Source organism: Etheostoma spectabile, unplaced genomic scaffold (genome assembly GCF_008692095.1).
Source record: "Etheostoma spectabile isolate EspeVRDwgs_2016 unplaced genomic scaffold, UIUC_Espe_1.0 scaffold00019125, whole genome shotgun sequence".
Lineage (NCBI taxonomy): Eukaryota > Metazoa > Chordata > Actinopteri > Perciformes > Percidae > Etheostoma > Etheostoma spectabile.
This window is the reverse complement of record NW_022604689.1, coordinates 52,948-73,141: the sequence shown is the minus strand read 5'-3', so window position 1 is coordinate 73,141 and position 20,194 is coordinate 52,948. Positions and strand designations below refer to the sequence as shown.

Here is a 20,194-nt window from a genome sequence, read left to right as displayed (position 1 = left end):
ACTGGTTGGGCATACTCCCAGGCTCCCACCAGGATCCTTGCGAGAGTGAAGATCTGATCCATTGTTCCACAACCAGGACGGAATCCTCATTGTTCCTCATCAACCCGTGGTGTGACTATCGGCCAAACCCTCCTTTCCATCACCTTCAAGTAGACTTTAACAGGGAGGCTGAGAAGTGTGATACCCCTGTAATTGGCACACACCCTCTGGTCCCCCTTTTTGAAGAGGGGAACCACCACCCCGGTCTGCCACTCCCAAGGCACTGTCCCAGACTTCCACGCAGTGTTGAAGAGGCGTGTCAACCAAGACAGCCCCTCCACACCCAGAGCTTTCAGCATTTCTGGACGGATCTCATCAATCGTCCTCCTTGGGCTCGTCAGCTCTGTGCGTTGCTGTGGTAATCTTACACTAACCAACCAGTAGCAGTTTCCAGTTTTCCTGCGGCAGGGATGCACGGCCAAAAGGATAAAAACGAGAAACACAGCTACTTTTTTAACATTATCAAAGACTTGTAAAAGAAAGCTTTCTGGATATGAGCCAACCTTTTCAAAAAGCTGGTTGAAGGCATGAAGAAGGGATGCTGTGTTCACACGCTGCAACAAGTCCTCCACCGCTGGAACACGCTGAAATATTACAACATACTAGAATACTGTGTGCATTGAAACGTAGTCGTAGCTTCACCTGCAAATACCTCCCACTGTGGCTTTTATTCAGTTAGTTTAAAGGCCTCTTCTCTTAATGAATCAAGCCAATATGTTTGTAATAAGGCTCCAGAACGATGCATAAAACTGTTTTTTGATCATATAGCTTGTCAGTGCCTTCTGAAATTGTAAAAAAAAAAACATGAGCCTTTATTCTCTGCCACTTATTCTCTGCACACAGGGATAGTTGGGATCTTTGATGTGGAGTTGTATGAGGTACTTATCTGTAGTCAGTGTATTGTATTTTGCAGAATCTAATTAGATTTATAAAAATATAATCAGAAAAAATAAATATAATGGCACCCATATGAAGAAGTTTAGTCCTCCACACGGGGTTCAAATCCGATCAGGCTGATGTGTTTAATTGTTCTCATAAGAAGAATAAATAATGACCTGTTGACCTATTACTGTGATAATGACTTCAGCCAACCTTGCTACTTGTGAAGAGCCCTTCCAGCCCCAGTGCTGACTGTGGTTGTGATAACTGTGGTTTCTCAGTTGTCCCCTGAGGCCGAACACTGTGACCACTGGGTGATAATTATCTGGCTGCAGTCAGACCCCCCCTGAGGCCTGGCATGGTGTCCATCCACGCTAATGACACTCATTACTGTCTCCTTGCATCAGCCGGTGGCTTCTGTGGACGCCATATTGGTGTTGTCGAAATAGATTGCATCATACTAATTGGAGGCACACACACACACACACACACACACACACACACACACACACACACACACACACACACACTAAAAAACAATCCAAAACAACTACAATGTCCTTGTAGATTAACTTTCTGAGGACTTTGTTACCATACTCTGACCTCCTATAACATTACAAAGGTTTATTAAGAGCATTGTAAATTAAAAAGGAATCATAAAAAGATGGGGGGGGGGGTTACATTTGGAGAACAGCCGCAGAATTTCCGAGATTGAAGACCTAAATGGTGGTATCCTCAGAGTTACTGCATGTATATGCATATATACATACAGTACATGAGTCCAACATATCAAAGATAAATTGGCCTAGCGGCTCCAGGTTTCGGATGAGCTTTCCCACTCCCCCGGACCACCGGAACCCTCTGACCAAATGCTCCAGGGTTGGTTTTAACCAGACCAAACGGCGTAAGGTGTGAAAGCAGAAAGTGATGGGAAGACCTTCTAGTCCCTTTGTATCCTCAGTGAATCAAATTATTATGTTAGTTATGCAAATATCCTAAATTAGACAACATAAGACACTCTCTCCAAAAGTCGATTTTGACGTTCTTTCTATTTGGATCAATTCTTTTTGTCATTAAAGTTTTAATTTCTTCATACACATATTAATATACAATCAAAGCGTCAACAGACAGTATCCCCCCCTCCCATATACAAAGGCCTCCTGCAAATCAACATTTGCTTTTTTTTGAAACATCCAAAGTATACATTCAGTAGGATGTCTATGATTTTTTCTATTTGGATCCATTCTTAACATTTGAAGGAAAAAATGAAGCAGAGAATGTATGAGACACAGTATTGTATTTTCATATGTTTTTCTCCTTTCAGGTAAATATATAAAGGGACCAGCTTAGTTTTAGAGGTGTTGGGAGGGTGGGTAGATGTTTGATTGTTTACATTTTTTATATCTTAACACTGAAAATCTTTAATCAACAGATATTGTTTAAAAAGAAAAGTCCTACATTTTAAGATTAAAGTGGAAGATTTACAGATGTCTAGACATAATTTGGAAATCAGAGAGAATGCAGCTTTAAGGAGCTTCATTGGCTTCACTTCTTTTACACATTAGACCCAGAACTCGGTCCGTTCTCTTTACCGTCTGGGCTTCCCAACAGCTTTGGTCTGACGCTCTCTCCAGAAAAGAACAGAATCTCACTTTTAATGTAATCACGTTTAATGTTTTCTGTTAGTTTTTTTCCATTTCCTGTTTAATTTCTAACAATCAGTACACTGATAACGTACAAAATAAATTAGGTTTATTGACAATACATGCTTTTTTTTAAATCATCTTAGCAATTTCTGAATTTCTCTGTGTATTTTTCTTCGACAAATTTGTCAGGGCTGCAAACACGAAAAGATGGTCACTTATATCATCATAACCACTTAGTACTCTTTTTATAATTTCATCTGTAAAGATGTTATCAATTAAAATTGCGCTCAGTTGTTATTCTAGTTGGCTTTAAGATTGTAGGTAATACACTTTACATTGTGTCGATAAAATCTCTGCTTTAATTTTAACAATTCGTTTTTGAATCCTTTACAATCCCATGATTGTCTCCATTTGTTGATAGCCTGACCGAAGCTTTCTCACATTATCGCCCGTTGTCTTTCCCTTTCCCTTTTAGCTTTTAGTTCTTGGTTTAATGTCCTTTATGTAATGGCCCTGCCCCAGTATCAGCCATAACTACAGCAGATAACATCAAAAATAACATTAAAATATAATTATAGACCTTTCATAAAGAAATCTCCTGCTTCATTTTACCTGGCTCAAAAGGCTGGATACACTAACCCAGCATTTCAGGTGTAATGATGAAATCTGTGACCTGTCAGAATGTGTTACTGTAGCGCCGTCTACCTGCTGCTAATCATTCTGTCACTTCACAGGAAATATGGAACCCAGACACAGGACTTAATAAAAACTAAATTAAAATGGCGTTCTGTTCACTGTTAGTCTCATTTGCTGCTACAGGTCATTGAAGACCATTGTTTGAAAAATGACAGCATCAGAACCATTAAAATGTAACATATAGTCAATTTAACCAAGTTTACATATATTGTATTGTAGCGCTCCCCCCTGGGCTGCAGCGTGTAATAAGGAGGTGATGACTGATTTACAACTTCTGTGCATTTTATTTAAGAAACAGCTTAACTCCGGTCACTGTTGGCCGTGACCATGCCGAACATTCAGACCACAACAACAGCAGGAAGCAACCCCCCCCCCCATAGAACCAAATTGACCTCTGCTGGTAACATTAGTGCATAACACTAACACATTGCTTAACTGATGAACTCTTGATAACAGGGACACATTAACTCTGCTCATTACAGTATATTGTATCCTTGTGTTTCATTTATTTTTATATTCTGTGCTGTGTGACGGATTTTGGTGCTGCAACACTGTAATTTCCAATTTTATTGGGATCAATAAATATCTATCTATCTATCTATCTATCTATCTATCTATCTATCTATCTATCTATCTATCTATCTGCCAGATCTGTCTCATTGTCTGTCCCTCCTGATTTGGGTTTGTTTGCGTCCCTTCCTGTGGACCCTGTGTGGACAGGTTTCTGCTCTCAGTGTAACAGAAAAACAGGATAAAGGTTCAGCTGCTGCCTCAGTCTGCTGTAGTCAGGGGAGGGTGCTGTGTACTATTCTAAATGTTCACATACACTGATGCAGAGACTGTTTTCTGAATAACTGCTGGACACACCACAGGACACATATGAACACTATATGCAGTATATGGTTTCTACTGTTTATATCAGCTGTTATAAGACACAAAAGTGGAGAACTTCACTATGCTAAAGCTTTCCGAAAGATTGAATGTAATTGCAAATATATCACTTGTGGAAAAGAACCTTTTAAATGTCTGTCATGAATGAGCCTTGTTAACCTGGAGACATCTCTTTTTCATTCATTCAACTCTAATATTGTTCAACGAAAAATGTGAGGTTGCTTGTGCATTTTGTTATGTGACACTGACCCTTTTCTTCCATGTCAATGTTTTTAACATGTCTTTCTGAACTATCAAAATTGTTAGAAATATGCACTTTATGCAACTTACATGAATGCAGATTTATTCTAAGTGTTGAGTCACTGTTAAAATAGGACATTTTGCTGTGAACATTTTAATCTCAATTACTGTATCTCCATCTGTTCTCACTTCTCTTCTTCCAGCTCTGCTGTTGTGCAGACATGATGAGCAACAACAGCCTGAATCCTTTGTATTTTCGGTTCACTCTGTTTGCAGACTTTGGGCCCCTCAGGTATCTGTTCTTCAGTCTGTGTCTGTTGCTCTACATGACTATTGTCTCTGCTAACGTTGTCATTATTCTGACAGTCTGTCTGGAGAAGTCTCTGCATCAGCCCATGTATATTTTTATCAGCTGTCTGTCTTTTAACTCTCTGTACGGCTCAGCCGGCTTCTTCCCCAGGTTTCTGATGGACCTTCTGTCTGACACTCATTTAATCTCACGTCCATTATGTTTCATTCAGATGTATGTTATTTACACCTATTTATCATGTGAGCTGACTCTCCTCGGCATCATGGCCTATGATAGATTTGTTGCTATTTGCCAGCCTTTACACTATTACAGGAAAATGACATTTAAGATGGTAACACAGCTTGTGATTTTTGCCGTGCTCTACCCTGTATTTGCTATGGGCTTCTCTTTCTATCTTACTGTCAGATTACCACTGTGTGGCAATAAACTGAATAGGCTGTTCTGTTCCAACTGGCCTGTGGTTCAGCTCTCCTGTGTGGACACAACTCTGAACAACATAGTAGGTCTGTATCTTTTGGTCACAACCATCTTCATCCCTCTCTTCTTTGTCCTGTACACCTATCTCCGTATCCTGCTTGTTTGCAGGAGAAGCTCGTCTGAATTCAGAGGAAAGGCGTTCCAGACCTGCCTGCCTCACATCATCACATTCACCACCTATTCTCTCTCTGTCTTCTGTGAGCTGTCATTGAGTCGATTTGAGACTGATAAAAGGAATCCTATCATCACAGTTGTTTTATCTTTACAGTATTTGATGGTCCCCCCCATTAATAACCCTCTAGTTTACGGCCTGAGTCTCCCTCAAATCAAAGTAGTAATTATTAGATTTTTGAAGAAGATTCCTCCTGCAAAAATTTGAATTTTAAAATGCACATTAAGCAAACCATATATTGCAGTGCTTCAAAATATGCTTCTACAATATGTGAAAATGTATTTATCCATTTAAAAAGATTCATTTTATTTATTTATCTCAAACAATCAACAGCGTTGCAAGACAACAACAGTGAAAACAAAAAATTAAAACCATTGTATGATACACAAACAATCAGAATTTAACTAATACAATAAATAAATATATATATATATATATATATATACAGTATATAAGCATTAGTTTGAGAAGGAGCAGGTGGAAGCAATTAAAAATTACCCCTATTTCACAAAATCATCTTATTACAAAGTAAAACAATATGCAAATATAGAGTATCAGATCTCCCACTAACTTACAACACTATACAACAATATCTTTGCATTATATTTCCATTTCATGTTTGGGTTTCTTTTCTGTATTGGTCCAGTAATTTCAATTTTATAATCCCTTTTTGAACTAAATAATATTATGGCTCTTTTTAAAGTGATTGTTTAGTCCATCCCATAATCTCACCCCACAAACTGAAACACACATGCTTATAACAGTAGTTCATAATGTCCTCTTAGATGATTTCCCTCGGCTACATGATCCATTATTTTCTTTAACTTTAAACATAAATTGTGCAGTTTTGAATGTAACAATGTCCATAAATATCAACAAATGTGAATTAAAAACAGATGATTAGTGTGTTCATGTATGTGATTTATTATCCTGATTGCTCTTTATTGCAATGTGCAAATATTATTTCTAGGTACAGTATTTCCCCAAACTCCCACACAATATAACAAATATGGTAAAAAGTGTGCAGTACAGAGTATGTAATGTATTTTGGATCAATATTTAGTTGTAGTTGTTTGCAATATACTAATACTCCTGGCCATCTTCATGCACAGATATTTAATAAGGGGCTTCCAGAACAGTTCAACCCCCAGAAATGTAATTTCATAGACTCTTTTGATTGTTTTATTATTAATAACTAATTTAACATCTGTATTTGTGGTATGATTTCCAAATAAATGCATTTGATTTTGTTTAAAGTTAAGTTTAAGTTTAAAAATAACTTATTGAAATCAAAACAGAGTTTTAATTTATTCACTTTGTAAGTTATCCTCACAACATACTGCTGTTACATACATTTTAAGGGGGGGCTTTTTAAACTCACATTGTGGTGTGGATTGTCTCAACTGTTCATAAAAAAATCTATTTCCCACACAGTAAATGTTAAAGCACGTGTTAGAATATTAAACATCGCCTTTTTTAGGCCGATTGGACGCCAATTAAACTTGGGCCATTGATACCATAACCTAGAACTGTGGTTTCCAAACTTTTTCACATCCAGTACAGGACGCCCAAACTGACACTCATTCGGCCAGGGGACCCCATTTGACAGAATGGGTGAATTAAATCCATGATTAAAATAGTCAGACATTCTGATCATGGTGTTACAAATGGCATTGGATTATAATAAAAATAGTCATTCTCCCTTTTGCTGGGGACCCCATAAACCCCCTCAGGGACCCCTTTGGTTTCCCAGACCCCACGTTGGGAACCACTGACCTAGATCAAACTACAATTGACAGGATTTTAGGTGTGTTTGATTGGAATTTGGTCTCACAATATTTGAACTTGTTTGTTACACGGTTGATTCCGTTTTAATATTATTTGTGGATTGTGGGGATTGACTTACCCTTTTTTTACTATAGAATTATAATGATCCTCTCCGGGAAACCATCACCTTATCGTGGTGGAGAGGTTTGTGTGTCCCTATGAACCTGAGGGCTGTGTTGTCTGGAGCTGTGTGCTCCTGGTAGGGTCTACCATGGCAAAATGATCTTTTTTGTGCATCCCTGTGGAGGCTGGGGCATTGAACCTGAGTGGACATGTTCAAAGTTTCCATTGCTGAAGCTGTGGTGGCGAGCTGTGGTCTTAGGGTCTTAGGTGCCTCAAGGGCGGTAACCCACAAACACCTGGTGGACACCATTGGTCAGGGAAGCCGTCCGAGTGAAGAAGGAGTCTTTCCGGATATGTTATCTCAGCGGACTCCGGAGGCAGTGGCAAGATATCAACGGGCCCAAAGGACTGCAGCCTCTGCTGTGACAGAGGTAAAGCAGGGAGACGTTCAGAGAAGACATGGAGAAGGACTTAAAGTCAGCACCAAGGTGCTTCTGGAAAACCGTTCGCCACATCAAGAGAGGGAAGGAATGAATCATCTAAACTGTATACAGTAAGGATGGGACGTTGTTGACCTCAACTGGGGAGGTAATAGGGCAGTGCAAGGAGCTCTTTGAGGAACTCCTAAATCCAGTTGACACGTCCTCTGTGGTAGAGGCGGAAGGGGAGGATGATGGGGATTGTCGTCATTTCCTGGTGGAGGTTGCTGAGTTAACCTAACCTCTTTCAAGTAACATTGTTCATCATGGACAAGACAAATAATTTTAAGTAATAACAGTTGATAAAATAGCTTGGTAAATTTTATTAATTTTTTCACATTAATTTTCCTAACATCTACTGATACCACTCTGATCATATTCCCTTCCTCAATGCTCCATAAGAAACAAAGAACAATCATCAATGACAGGGAGCATATGAAGTGAATCATTACTCTCTGTCAGCTTCACACTCAGAAAGGAATATCACAACTCATCATCGTGGTCAGGGAGACCAAACACTTTAGAAACACATTCCTCAAGTCAGAAACTCTAGAAATGATCCCTGAAAGTATAGTCTTGGTTAGACTGAGGGGGGGGAACTGCATCTCATTCACTGCAGAGTGATTGTCACTCAGGGTTCAGAGGGACAGAAGCTAATCGTTACGTGCTCCAGATGACTCTGAGGTGTGAAAATCTATTTAGATCTTTAAGAAGACCGATATGTAGATTGAATTAGATTTTCAGTCACTGTTGTCTCAATACTTCAGTGTCAGCCTACTTATTCTCTACAATAAATGCTCCAGTCCTTTCTTTGCATTAATACTGGTTCTTAACATGCTTCTACTGGCTCAGATTAGGGAAAACAACAAAGTAAGTTACCATAGTTATGCAGGCAACACACTACTTTACATAACCTTATCGCCAGGGGACTATAGTCCAATACATAAACTGACTAAGTGCATTGAACAAATTAACGGCTGGATGTGATAGAACTTTCTGAAATTAAATGAAGGAAAAACTGAGGTGGTTTGTTTTTGGAGCAAAAGAGGAACGATTAAATCTGCGCTCAGCTTCAAACAACAATGTTAAAAACAAAAGACAAGCCAGAATCTTGGTGTATTCATGGACTCTGACCTGAACTTTAACAGCCACATTAAGACAATTACAAAGTCCAGCCTATATCACCTTAAGAATATATCAAGGGTTAAAGGACTTATGTGTCAACAGGATTTGGAAAAACTTGTCCATGCCTTTATCTTCAGTAGACTTGACTACTGTAACGGGGTCTTTACAGGTCTCCCTAAAAAATCAATCAGACAGCTGCAGCTGATTCAGAATGCTGCTGCTCGGGTCCTCACTAAGACCAAGAGACTGGATCACATCACTCCAGTTCTGAAGTCTTTACACTGGCTTCCTGTGTCTCACAGAATTGATTTCAAAGTACTTTTGATAGTTTATAAATCACTAACGGTTTAGGTCCAAAATACATTTCTGATCTGCTACTACACTATGACCCCCCCAGACCTCTCAGGTCATCTGGGACAGGTCTACTTTCTGTCCCCAGAGTCAGAACTAAACAGGGTGAAGCAGCTTTCAGTTTCTATGCTCCTCATATCTGGATAAACTCCCAGAAACTTGTAGATCCGCTGCTACTCTCATTCTTTTAAATCAAGCTGAAGACCTTTCTTTTTGATGCTGCTTTCTTTAAATGATGCTCATTTCTTTAAATTTCTTATGCTGCACTGTAACTTTTATTCTTGTGTTTTATGTGTCTATTTTTTTTAACTGTCTATTCATGTGTTTTACCGGTTTTTAATGCTTATGATTTTTAACTGTTTTTACTTGTATTTTATCTGTTTAACTGATTTTGTGTAAAGCACTTTGAATTGCCCTGTTGCTGAAATGTGCTATACAAATAAAGCTGCCTTGCCTTGCCTTCAGAAGGCAGGACATGACAGATTACACATTTGTCACATAGTCAGTTTGTATTCTTAAATACCAAGTCTCTTGCTGTCCCTTGACTAGTTGCCCCCACCCCTGCTTTGCATCGCTCCAGGTATGTAGAAAAAAATTCTCTTATGCACCTTTGCATTGCGCTAAAATGTCAAAATTTGGACCTGAATCCAAAATAACATTCCTCAACATTCACATACATTGGTTTTCAGTTAAAAAATGTGGGTCAGGGGTTTAGTTACTGTTTGAAAAAATGAAAAGAATGGTTATTGAGATAGAGGCAGATGAAGTGTTTATGACCCATCAATGATGACAAAAGGATACATCCGCTGTCGGGGATCTGATTTAAAGGAAATGGTACTCTTTAAAAATGTCGGGGTTCTATCTTTAAACTAAGAATTTGACAAATATAAATCAACCAAAACTAGTCCAGGAGCTTTCTCTTTTAAATGTAACACCTGTATTTGTAAAGCCCTGACCATTCCCTGACCGGGAATTGAACCCGGGCCGCGGCGGTGAGATCGCGGAATCCTAGCCACTAGACCATCAGGGAGTCACATCTCTCAGAGTTATTTTTGTAGATGTGATTTTCCTTTGTGTGTAATTTAGCATCTTTCTCATCTTTTCTCTCATTTCCTCTTTTTTTCCTCCTTTTTCCTCTTCCTTTTCTTCTTTTTCCTTCGTCCCTCTCTCTTCCCCTTTTTCCTCTTCTTTCACCCCCCTATTAGACTGTTGATCCCCAGCTTTGGCACAATGGATAAAGAGTCTGACTTTGGACTCTAGGTTTGACTCCTGGCTAGCTCGTACTGTCTTTAGCGACTAAATCTCTTGTTCGTCATTTCCAACTTTACCCCCCAGTACAAATTCTACAAAGAAAATGTACATCTATAAAGAGCCAAATGATGAGTAATTAAAGTAATCTAAGCCTCTAAGTGTCAGTCAACTACAGCAATAATAAGGCTCTTGCTGTTGTTTTTCTGTTTTTGCTTGCTAATCATCTTTCCTTGAAAAAAAATTTTTCCCTGAAGGACAGAATCAGCAGTGCTAGATAAACCATCCATGAAATTTTCATTTGTTAGTCAACAATCTGTGAAAGCGGGAAAATATCAGTAGAGTTTATATTCAGAGTTCCCACTATGCTTTCACAACAACAAGGCCCTACTGCTACCAAGTGGCTGATCGTATAGTGGTTAGTACTCTGCTTGTTGCTGCACCAACTCCGGTTCAAATCCGGGTCCCGGCAGCTTTGTAAAGCCGGTTCTCTTTTAGGCCTCCAAATTGTTCATCCTCTGCTTCATTTTACATTGATAGAAACTGCAAAGCAGGGGTGGCCAACTAGTCAAGGAACAGCAAGAGACTTGGTATTTAGAATACAAACTGACTTGGACAAGATGTGTAATCTGTCTGTCCTGCCTTCTGTCTGAAGCTCTAGCCAGGCGCCATTCCTCGCCTAAAACATATATCAGTCCAGTGAGTGAAAGGAAACTCACATATACAAAGATACATTTCCTTGATGTGACTCCCTGATGGTCTAGTGGCTAGGATTCGGCGCTCTCACCGCCGTGCCCTGGGTTCAATTCCCGGTCAGGGAATTTACTTGAAGTATTCAGGTGTAACATTTGAAAGAATTTTTGGTTCATTTAGATTTGTCAAATTCTTCCTCATTAGTTTATTGCTAGAACCCCAACACTTTTAAAAGAGTAGCATTTCCTTTAAATCAGACCCCCGACAGCGGATGTCCTTTTGTCATCATTGATGGGTCATAAACACTTCATCTGCCTCTATCTCAATAACAATTCTTTTCATTTTTTCAAACAGTAACTTGTAATGGAAATTTACATTTAACCAATGATTTTCATATTTATTATTCATGATAAGATCTCCAATGCCTCTCAGAGTATATGACTTCTGTATCTTTCCTCTGTGTCTTCTCCTTGTAGGAGACAACTGAATTTGTTATGTCTTTGCATTTTCCCACCAAGGAGGGCTCGCTGATTCCACTCGGAAATCAAAATGACAAGGAAGCAATTTTAAACAGCAGGGGTAAGTTAAAGTTTCAATTCTGTTAGATAAATTATTTAAATTGGACATTGAGATGGTTTGTGAGACAAATATTGACTGTGATTTAACTGAGGGATTCGGGGAAAGTTTATTTTGGTTTGTGTAAAAGTTTGGGTTGTGTACAAAACAGGAGAAAGTAGGAGCTAGTTTTTTTGCAATTCTTCTGGTCACACTTGGCACTATTTCACATCTTTTGTCTGTAGTGCTCTATTCTGTCAGGACTTAATTCTGTCTCTCCCACCTCTTCTTTTTTTCTTGTTCTGTCTTGGCAAGAATTGTTATGCTTTTGGGTCGTCTGTCTATCTCTACATCAGAATCAGAAAGACTTCACTGATCTGTGAAGGGAAACTCTGGAAAAGACTGCTCCTTCGAGCCGGATTTGAACCGCGACCTAAGGATTTCAGCTTTATACCTCTACAGTCAAGCGTTGGTGGTATAGTGGTGAGCATAGCTGCCTTCCAAGCAGTTGACCTGGGTTCAATTCCCAGGCATTGCAGTAGCTTTCTTTGAGTGATGTTACTTGCTTTTTTTTTTTTTTTTTACAAGAAGTCAGCAGAAAGGTTACTTGCCCAACCTGGTTTTATGAAATCTCTTTGAGCTGCATGATTATGGCCAAAATGATAATGGCAATTACTTTGATCAATATGGAGATCAAGATTAATTATCACAATTATTTGTTGATTTTCTACTCAAAGTGCTGGAATAGGAGCGTTCACCAACCTCAGGTTAACAAGGAACAATCTCAGCAAGGTGATTGATGGATGATTCTAGTTACTTCACCAAGTTCAGCCCAAATGATACACATACAGACTTGGGTGGCTTCCAGCTATGTAATATTTGAAAGTTGCAGTGATGGGACTTGAACCCATGCCTCCAGAGAGACTAGAGCCTTAATCCAGGGCCTTTGACCACTCGGCTACATTACCAGCATGCAACTCTTCGCCACATCGTGACACGCACAGGGACTGTACTAATGGTATGCTGTTAATGTTATTGGGAAAAAAACCTTTGCAAGGAAAAAGCCACTTTATTGTAAAATGCCAATACTTGTTATACATTAGAAAAAATGTTATAACACTTTGTCATTTTTCTCTGACATTGATTTTAGAATATTGTAACCAGCATTAAGTGAGTAGTTTAGGTCTGTGTGAATATGGGCTGAATTTGAGAACATCTTCTTTTGCATATTCACTGTAAAGAGCCATTACTCCTCCATATTGGGCGACAAAATTTGGGTTTCCTGAAAAAAGTTCTTTAAGTACAGGTAAACTTAGTATGCTAAAAAAGAATTTAGAAGAAAAGAAGAAAATTGTTAGCGGGCCAAAATGAAAAGCACTCAAGATCTGATTTAAATAGAGAAAAATAATCAATGTTCTAATCAGTGGTTGAATGAAGCCAACTGTAATAAAATAAAAGAAAAAAAAGAGGGTGCATCAACAGTTACCATCAACCTTTACAAAAAAATCTTTATTATTCCTTTTTTTCTACACTAAAGTGGGTAACAATAATATAATAATAGTATAATAAATAATAATAATGGTGATAATGTTGATGACAATGATGACAACATGCAGTAACAGTTACATGTAGGATGCTGTTCACTTCAGGAAGGTAGGAATAAATAATACAGTGTTTCAGTTTTCATTCATAAAAGATGCCAAACAATCCTTGCAATCAGATCAAAACTAAGCCTTTCTGTAAGGTGTGGGGAAGAACTTAACAATGATTATTTATTTGCAATTATTATTTATTGTATCAATATTTACAACCCAGCCCAGCTTTTTAACTGAGGAACACCCCAAATTCTGGAAAGTGATTTCCAAATAAGGCAATAAACAGTTTTTAAACTGGAAAACTGGACTAAAATAAAGAAACTGATGGAATATCTGCCTTGTGGACTATTAAATTACTAAGAACTGTTCATTTTAAAAGACAGTAGGGGGCAGTAAAATGCCTAGACTGGCAGTAGACTTGATGTTCCACAGTTCGATGGTTTGAATCCCAGCCGTGGCTTGCCACAAAATTTAAAAACATCCAAAAAATTCTTTAAGTGTTCATGGGGGGCTAAAATACCTTCATGTCTTCAATTTTCTCATTTCCTCTCTCTTTTCTTCTTTCTTTTTTCTTCCCCCTTCTCTTCCTTTCTCCCCCCCCCCCGCCCCCCAACAGACTATTGTTCCCCGCTTTGGCGCAGCGGGAGTGTGCAGGGCCCATAGCCCAGAGATTGATTGATCAAAACCATCCTCTGCTATTCCTAGGCTTTGTATCAGTCTGTTGATGTTTAACAAAGCAAATTAAATGTCTGCACCTGCTAAAGGTTTAACTTAATAGCATGTGAAGTTTTTTTTCATCCATAAAAATAGAAACTACAGTGCTCATACCTGCTGTAACACCCATAAAAACTGGTATAAAAAAACATAAAACATTAAATACATTACACTACAGTTAAAAAATACTGTAAATAGCACCATGTATGTTTAAAATGCTTGTTGTGCTGTCTACCATCAGATTACCACAGGAGGTAATATCTTCTGCAGCTCTTTTAAAGACTCTACCATAATACCTGCTGGAGATGCCAGGTCCTCATACATGTAAAGCATGAGCTCTACCACTGAGCTACATCCCCTGAAGATTTTCAGATTTTTTAGACTTTTTTTTCTGAGATAGACTCAGACGTATCTTTATTAATCCTTTTGTGATGACTCTCGCAACGATGCTATACAACGTTCACTGCAAATCTTGTAAACAGACTGAGACTGAGAAACACGTTGGTGGAGACTGGTGGCTTCCAGTACTTGTGAGATAACACAATATTGTTCACAAAGGTACAGCTGCAATTCGGTAACCTGTGATTTATCAAATTGTATCATTGGTTTGCTACCACTCTTAAAGCATGCCTCTCGTTGTCGGCAGGATTCGAACCTGCAAGGGGAGACCCAATGGATTTCTAGTCCATCGCCTTAACCACTCGGCCACGACGACCTGAAAAGCAGTGCTATACCTGTTTGGACAAATGTTCAGAAACTTTTCAACTGGTTACAAGAAGTTACCAGACACGAGCAAATTGCAAATCGTAGTGCACTGCCTGTTCCTGTATATCCTTGTGGAGGCAGCTTGATTGATTGATTTGCTCCCTTATTTGGACCCACAGAGATCTAATATTTTATCAAATCGGGTTGGGCAAGTAACCTTTCTGGTTACTTCTTGACAAAAAAAGCAAGTAACCACACAAAGAAAGATACTGCGATGGCTGGGACTTTTCTCTGCATCGTGACACGCAGAGGGACCGTAACTGACGATATGCTAATGTTATTGGAACAAAACTTTCGCAAGGCAAAAACCAATACTTTATTGAAAAATGTTAATAATAATAATACATTTTATTTACAGCGCCTTTCTAAGCACTCAAGGTCGCTTTACAGACATAAAAGATAGATACAGGCAAAAGAAAAGTTATGAACAGTTATGAAAAAATGCCAGAGAAAAATGACAAAGTGTGATAACATTTTTTAATAAAATATTGGCAGTTTTTAATAAAGTAATGGCTTTTTCCTTGCAAAGGTTTTTTTCCCCAATAACATTAACAAGCATACCGTTAGTTACGATGCCGGTGTTTGTCACAATGTAGAGAGTTCATGCATGCAGGTAGTGTGGCCGAGTGGTCTAAGGCGCTGGATTAAGGCTCCAGTCTCTCTGGAGTCGTGGGTTCAAATCCCACCACTGCCATTTGCATTTATTACACAGCTGAAAGCCAACCGATGTGATGTCTTACAGCTGTGTCATTTGGGCTGAACTTGCTGAAGTAGCTAGAATGATCCATCAATCACCTTGCTGAGATTGTTCCGTGTTAACCTGAGTTCACGATTGGTGAATCTTCCTTTCCAGCACTTTATCGAATTTATTAATTATTTATCTAAATTATCATGATTAGAATCTTGGCCATCTTGGTGCAGCCCAACCAGATCTAATGTTTTATCCAACCAGGTTGGGCAAGTAACCTTTCTGCGGACTTCTTGTAAAAAAAAGCAAGTAACATCACTCAAAGAAAGCTACTGCGATGGCTGGGAATCAAACCCAGGTCAACTGCTTGGAAGAAATCTATGCTCACCACTATACCACCATCACTGGGAAATACAATGTTCACTTCAAATCTTCTAAAACATCTGGGCATTGAGACTGAAAGTGTGATCTGTCACTGAAAATCCCTCCAGGGGGTCCTCTGTTACCACATCCACAAGAATGGGAAGTGTGTGTAATTATGCTATCTCACTTTGATAGCTCAGTTGGTAGAGCGGAGGACTGTAGAGGCATAAAGCTGAAATCCTTAGGTCGCTGGTTCAAATCTGGCTCGAAGGAGCAGTTTTTTCCAGAGTTTCCCTTCAGGGATCAATAAAGAATTTCTGATTCTGATGTAGAGATGGACAGACGACCCAAAAGCATAATTCTTCTTGCCAAGACAGAACAAGAAACAAAAAGAAAGAGGTGGGGCAGATAGAGTTAAAGAACCTTTTTTCAGGACACCGACATTTTGTCGCTCAACATGGCAGGCATTCTATGCATCCAGGGCCCAATGTTTTACCATTTCATCCACTACGGGCCCCGAAGGAAACAAGTGACTGTGAACTCTTGTTACCCATAGCAACGACAGGTAACAACAAGTAGAAGTACTTCTCTCTTTTCGTATAATCGCCACTATACGGCCCAGTTTCATCTCGGTAAATTTTGCAGAAATCCTGCAAACAGCTACGATGACTGTTTATCTGTAAGGATTTTAAAAATCTATCTGTCAACCCCGTCTTAACCGTATTGGATGGAATGATGTCAAGTTGCGCTTTTTATCTGTAACACATAAAAATCTGGATGCAACAAAGAACCATTTTCTCCTGTTCTGTACACAACCCAAAGTTTAAAAAAAAAAAAAAAAAAGATAACTTTCACAGAATCCCTCAGTTAAATCAGAGTCAGTAACTTTACATGTGTTGACAATAAAGATGCTCACAAAACGCTGTACTTTCAATTGGGTTTCTCGTGCACATTCATGTCCTCTTGAATACAAAGAACTGCTAAGTTCTTTATTCCCAATATCAACTCTCAGACATTAGTTCCAAATGAAAACAGTTATTATCAGAAGTGGGTTTGAACCCACGCCTAAAGTAGAGACTGCTACCTGAACGCAGCGCCTTGGACCGCTCGGCCATCCTGACTGATCCTACAGATGTTCAGTAGGACCTGTTTGAAAAATTATGATATAGTAAATTAAACGTCATGAAATGGTAGTTTCTCAGTCATCCATGTCATAGTTAACAAGGGAAGGTTTCTCAACTGTCAGCCCAAATATACGGGCGTTAATGGAGACATGGAAGAAAGTCACCAGGGTGGCAATGTGCTTGACAATGGCAATACATTGCACGGGATGTGAAGGCAATGTGCAATACAGGCCAAATCCTATGGTGGGAATCAAGATCCACCAATGTTTCTGTCCACAATGTCCACCTGAATCCACAAATATACCTGACAGATGGGAAATAAACTGATAATTGTCTTTGTGCTCTAAACGTGTCAAATATTGCCGTACAATGCCCACATTGAGTCCTGATGTGTCCGTTTTGGTTCCTGATCCATGCTGTTACCCCAAAAGTCCATAACTAGGCCGAGGGCAACTGGACTTGGTAAAATGTCCTCCGCAGATGTTTTGTCTCTCATCCAAGAGACTTCTTTAGTTTTTTTACATTACTTTTTATGAATTTTTGACATACTATACTATGACTTTTCATGACTTTTTATGAAATTTTACAACATCTTATACTATGCCTTTTTATGCCTTTTTATGAATTTTTGTCATACTTATATACTATGACTTATGAATTTTTTGACATACTCTAAAATGAATTTTTATGACATTTTAGGAATTTTTGTCATACTATACTATGACTTATGATTTTTTTGACATACTCTAAAATGAATTTTTATGACATTTTATTAATTTTTCTCATACTATACTATGACTTACGATTTTTTCAACATACTATGACTTCTTTTGAAAAGGGGAATTAGCTCAGATGGTAGAGCGCTTGCTTAGCATGCGAGAGGTAGCGGGATCAATGCCCGCGTTCTCCAGAGGACTTTAGATTCTTCTTGCTTTACAACAAGAAATATAAATCTGGACTTGTTAAGACATACTACACTACAACTTTTTAGGAATATTATACTATGACTTTTATGATTTTTTTGACATACTATACTATGACTTTTATGAATTTTCAACATACTATGACAATTTCTGAAAAGGGGGAATTAGCTCAAATGGTAGAGCGCTTGATTAGCATGCGAGAGGTAGCGGGATCAATGCCCGCATTCTCCAGAGGACTTGGATTCTTCTTGTTTTACAACAAGAACTTTAAATTTGGACTTGTTACGACATACTACACTACGACTTTTTTAACCCAGGTTTCAAGAAAGTAAAAAAAATCAGACAAACTTCAGGGGATGCAGCTCAGTGGTCGAATGCATGATTTGAATTTATAAGGACCTGGTTCAGTCCCTGGCATCTCCATCAGGTGTTATGGTCCAGTCTGTAAAAGAGCTTTAGATGATCTTACTCTGACGGATGAAAGGAAATAATGCAACAAGTGTAACAAAGGCAATAAAGTGGAAGATTAACTTAATAAGTGTCTGATGACTCTGTGCACTTTAACCATGTCCAGCTTGACTCAGCAACTGAGACGGATTTGAACAAATTTGTATAGCACAGTGTTGTGTATCCTTGCATGTATGGTACTTCATGCAAAAATCAGTCTCAATGCCCAGATGTGTTGCAAGATTTGCAGTCAACATTGTATTGCCCAGTGATGATGGTATAGTGGTCAGCATAGCTACCTCCCCCGCAATTGACCTGGGTTTGTTTCCCAACCATTGCAGTTTATTTGTCAAGAAGTAACCAGAAAGGTTACCTGCCCAACCCGGTTTGATAAAACATTAGATCTCTGTTATGGTACAAATAAGGGAACATATCAATCAAACAAGCTGCCTCCACGAGGATCCACAGACACAGGAAGTGCACTACGATTTGCACTTTGCCCGTGTCTGGTAACTACTGCTAACTAATTGAAAAGTTTATGAAAGTTTGTGTAAACAGGTATAGCTCTTCTTTTCAGGTTGTCGTGGCCGAGTTGTTGAGGCGATGGACTAGAAATCCATTGGGGTCTCCCCGCACAGGTTCGACTCCTGCCGATAACGAGAGCCATTCTTTCAGTGGTAGCAAATCAATGACACATCACAGTTTACCAAATTGCAGATGTGCCTTTATGAACAAAACTAAATGTTACCTCATAGTTACTGGAAGACACCAGTCTCCACCAATATATTTCATTTCAGTCTCTGTTACAAGATTTGCAGTGATTGTCTAGCAGAAAGGCAACAGGTGTGTTACTTGTTACTTTTTTGACTATGATTTTGTACCATAGCAGTGCAATAATTTTGCCCAGGTTTGATTTCCAGCCACTGCAGTTGCATTTACAGGTTTTGAAGCCATATACAACATTAACATTACATGTTTTACCCAGGTTACTTCTTTTATTCAGTGATATTTCAATTTCCTCGTGAGAGTCATCCCAAAAGGATTAATAAAGATAAGTCTATCTCAGAAAAAAGTCAAAAAAATCTGAAAATCTTCAGGGGATGTAGCTCAGTGGTAGGAAGCATACGATATTACCTCCTGTGGTAATCTGACTGGTAGGGTTATAGATCGTAGTGGTAGACTAAGACCTTCTGTTACACAAACTAAGCAGTATGCTCTGTCTTTTATACCTCAGACCATCAGACAGGACCACAAGCACTTCAGATGTACATGTTTTACAGTCTCTTTTTTTACTGTATTTATGTACTTGTACTGTAGTATATATATTGTATTACAGTCCAGTTTATTTGGTTGTTACAGCGGGTATGAGGACTATAGTTTCCATTTTTATGGATGAAATGAACTTGACACACCGTTAAGTTTACTTTTCAGCAGCTGGAGACATTTCACTTCAGAAACTTGCATCAACAGACTGGAAATGGCCTTACTGCTGATACAAAGCATAGGAATTAGCAGAGGATGGTTTTAATCCATCGACCTCTGGGTTATGGGCCCAGCACACTTCCACTGCGCCACTGTGCTCTGCTGTTCCAGTTCAGGGGATGGAAAATTTGTTATTCACATTTTGAGGGAATGTTTGGGGTCCTTTAGAGCACCTTTAAAGCAGGTCAGGTGGTAAGAGGACATAGTTCTCACTTCAAACCATAAGTCTGATTCCACTGGGGATTGAACCCAGGACCTTCTGTGTGTAAAGCAGATGTGATAGCTACTACACTATGGAACCTCTGATGTCCTGTCATCTTTAACATAATCGTGACAATACATTAAAAATAATGGCTGGAGGTGAGGTTCTGAAAAGACATGGGCTTATATTTCATTATTTGC

General features: G+C 38.9%; 1 protein-coding gene, 1 long non-coding RNA gene and 3 other non-coding genes across 5 annotated transcripts; 3 read left to right on the top strand and 2 right to left on the bottom strand.

Annotated features, from left to right (window-relative positions):
* Positions 1-438: 438 nt before the first annotated feature.
* On the top strand, positions 439-19,157 carry LOC116683817 (uncharacterized). Its single transcript, XR_004330706.1, has 3 exons — positions 439-511; positions 883-887; positions 19,147-19,157. It is a non-coding gene; the product is annotated as an uncharacterized LOC116683817 (long non-coding RNA).
* On the top strand, positions 4,533-5,540 carry LOC116683816 (olfactory receptor 6N1-like). The gene is made up of 2 exons (XM_032510001.1): positions 4,533-5,204; positions 5,287-5,540. Exons 1-2 carry the CDS (start codon positions 4,613-4,615, stop codon positions 5,388-5,390), a joined length of 696 nt encoding a protein of 231 aa, XP_032365892.1. The 5' UTR covers positions 4,533-4,612; the 3' UTR covers positions 5,391-5,540.
* LOC116683820 (small nucleolar RNA U3) lies at positions 8,083-8,297 on the bottom strand. The gene has a single exon (XR_004330709.1). It is a non-coding gene; the product is annotated as a small nucleolar RNA U3 (small nucleolar RNA).
* Positions 15,378-15,459, top strand: trnal-aag (transfer RNA leucine (anticodon AAG)). The gene has a single exon. It is a non-coding gene; the product is annotated as a tRNA-Leu (tRNA).
* An 863-nt stretch (positions 19,158-20,020) lies between the features above and the next one.
* On the bottom strand, positions 20,021-20,093 carry trnav-uac (transfer RNA valine (anticodon UAC)). The gene has a single exon. It is a non-coding gene; the product is annotated as a tRNA-Val (tRNA).
* Between the last annotated feature and the right edge of the window lie 101 nt (positions 20,094-20,194).

What these genes read in the sequence shown, in the direction of transcription:
- LOC116683816 (XM_032510001.1), top strand. Translation starts at nt 4,613, where the DNA reads ATGATGAGCAACAACAGCCTGAATCCTTTGTATTTTCGGTTCACTCTG. An exon ending in AACTCTGAACAACATAGTAG is followed by an intron (nt 5,205 to 5,286) that starts GTCTGTATCTTT and finishes GCTTGTTTGCAG; the next exon opens with GAGAAGCTCGTCTGAATTCA.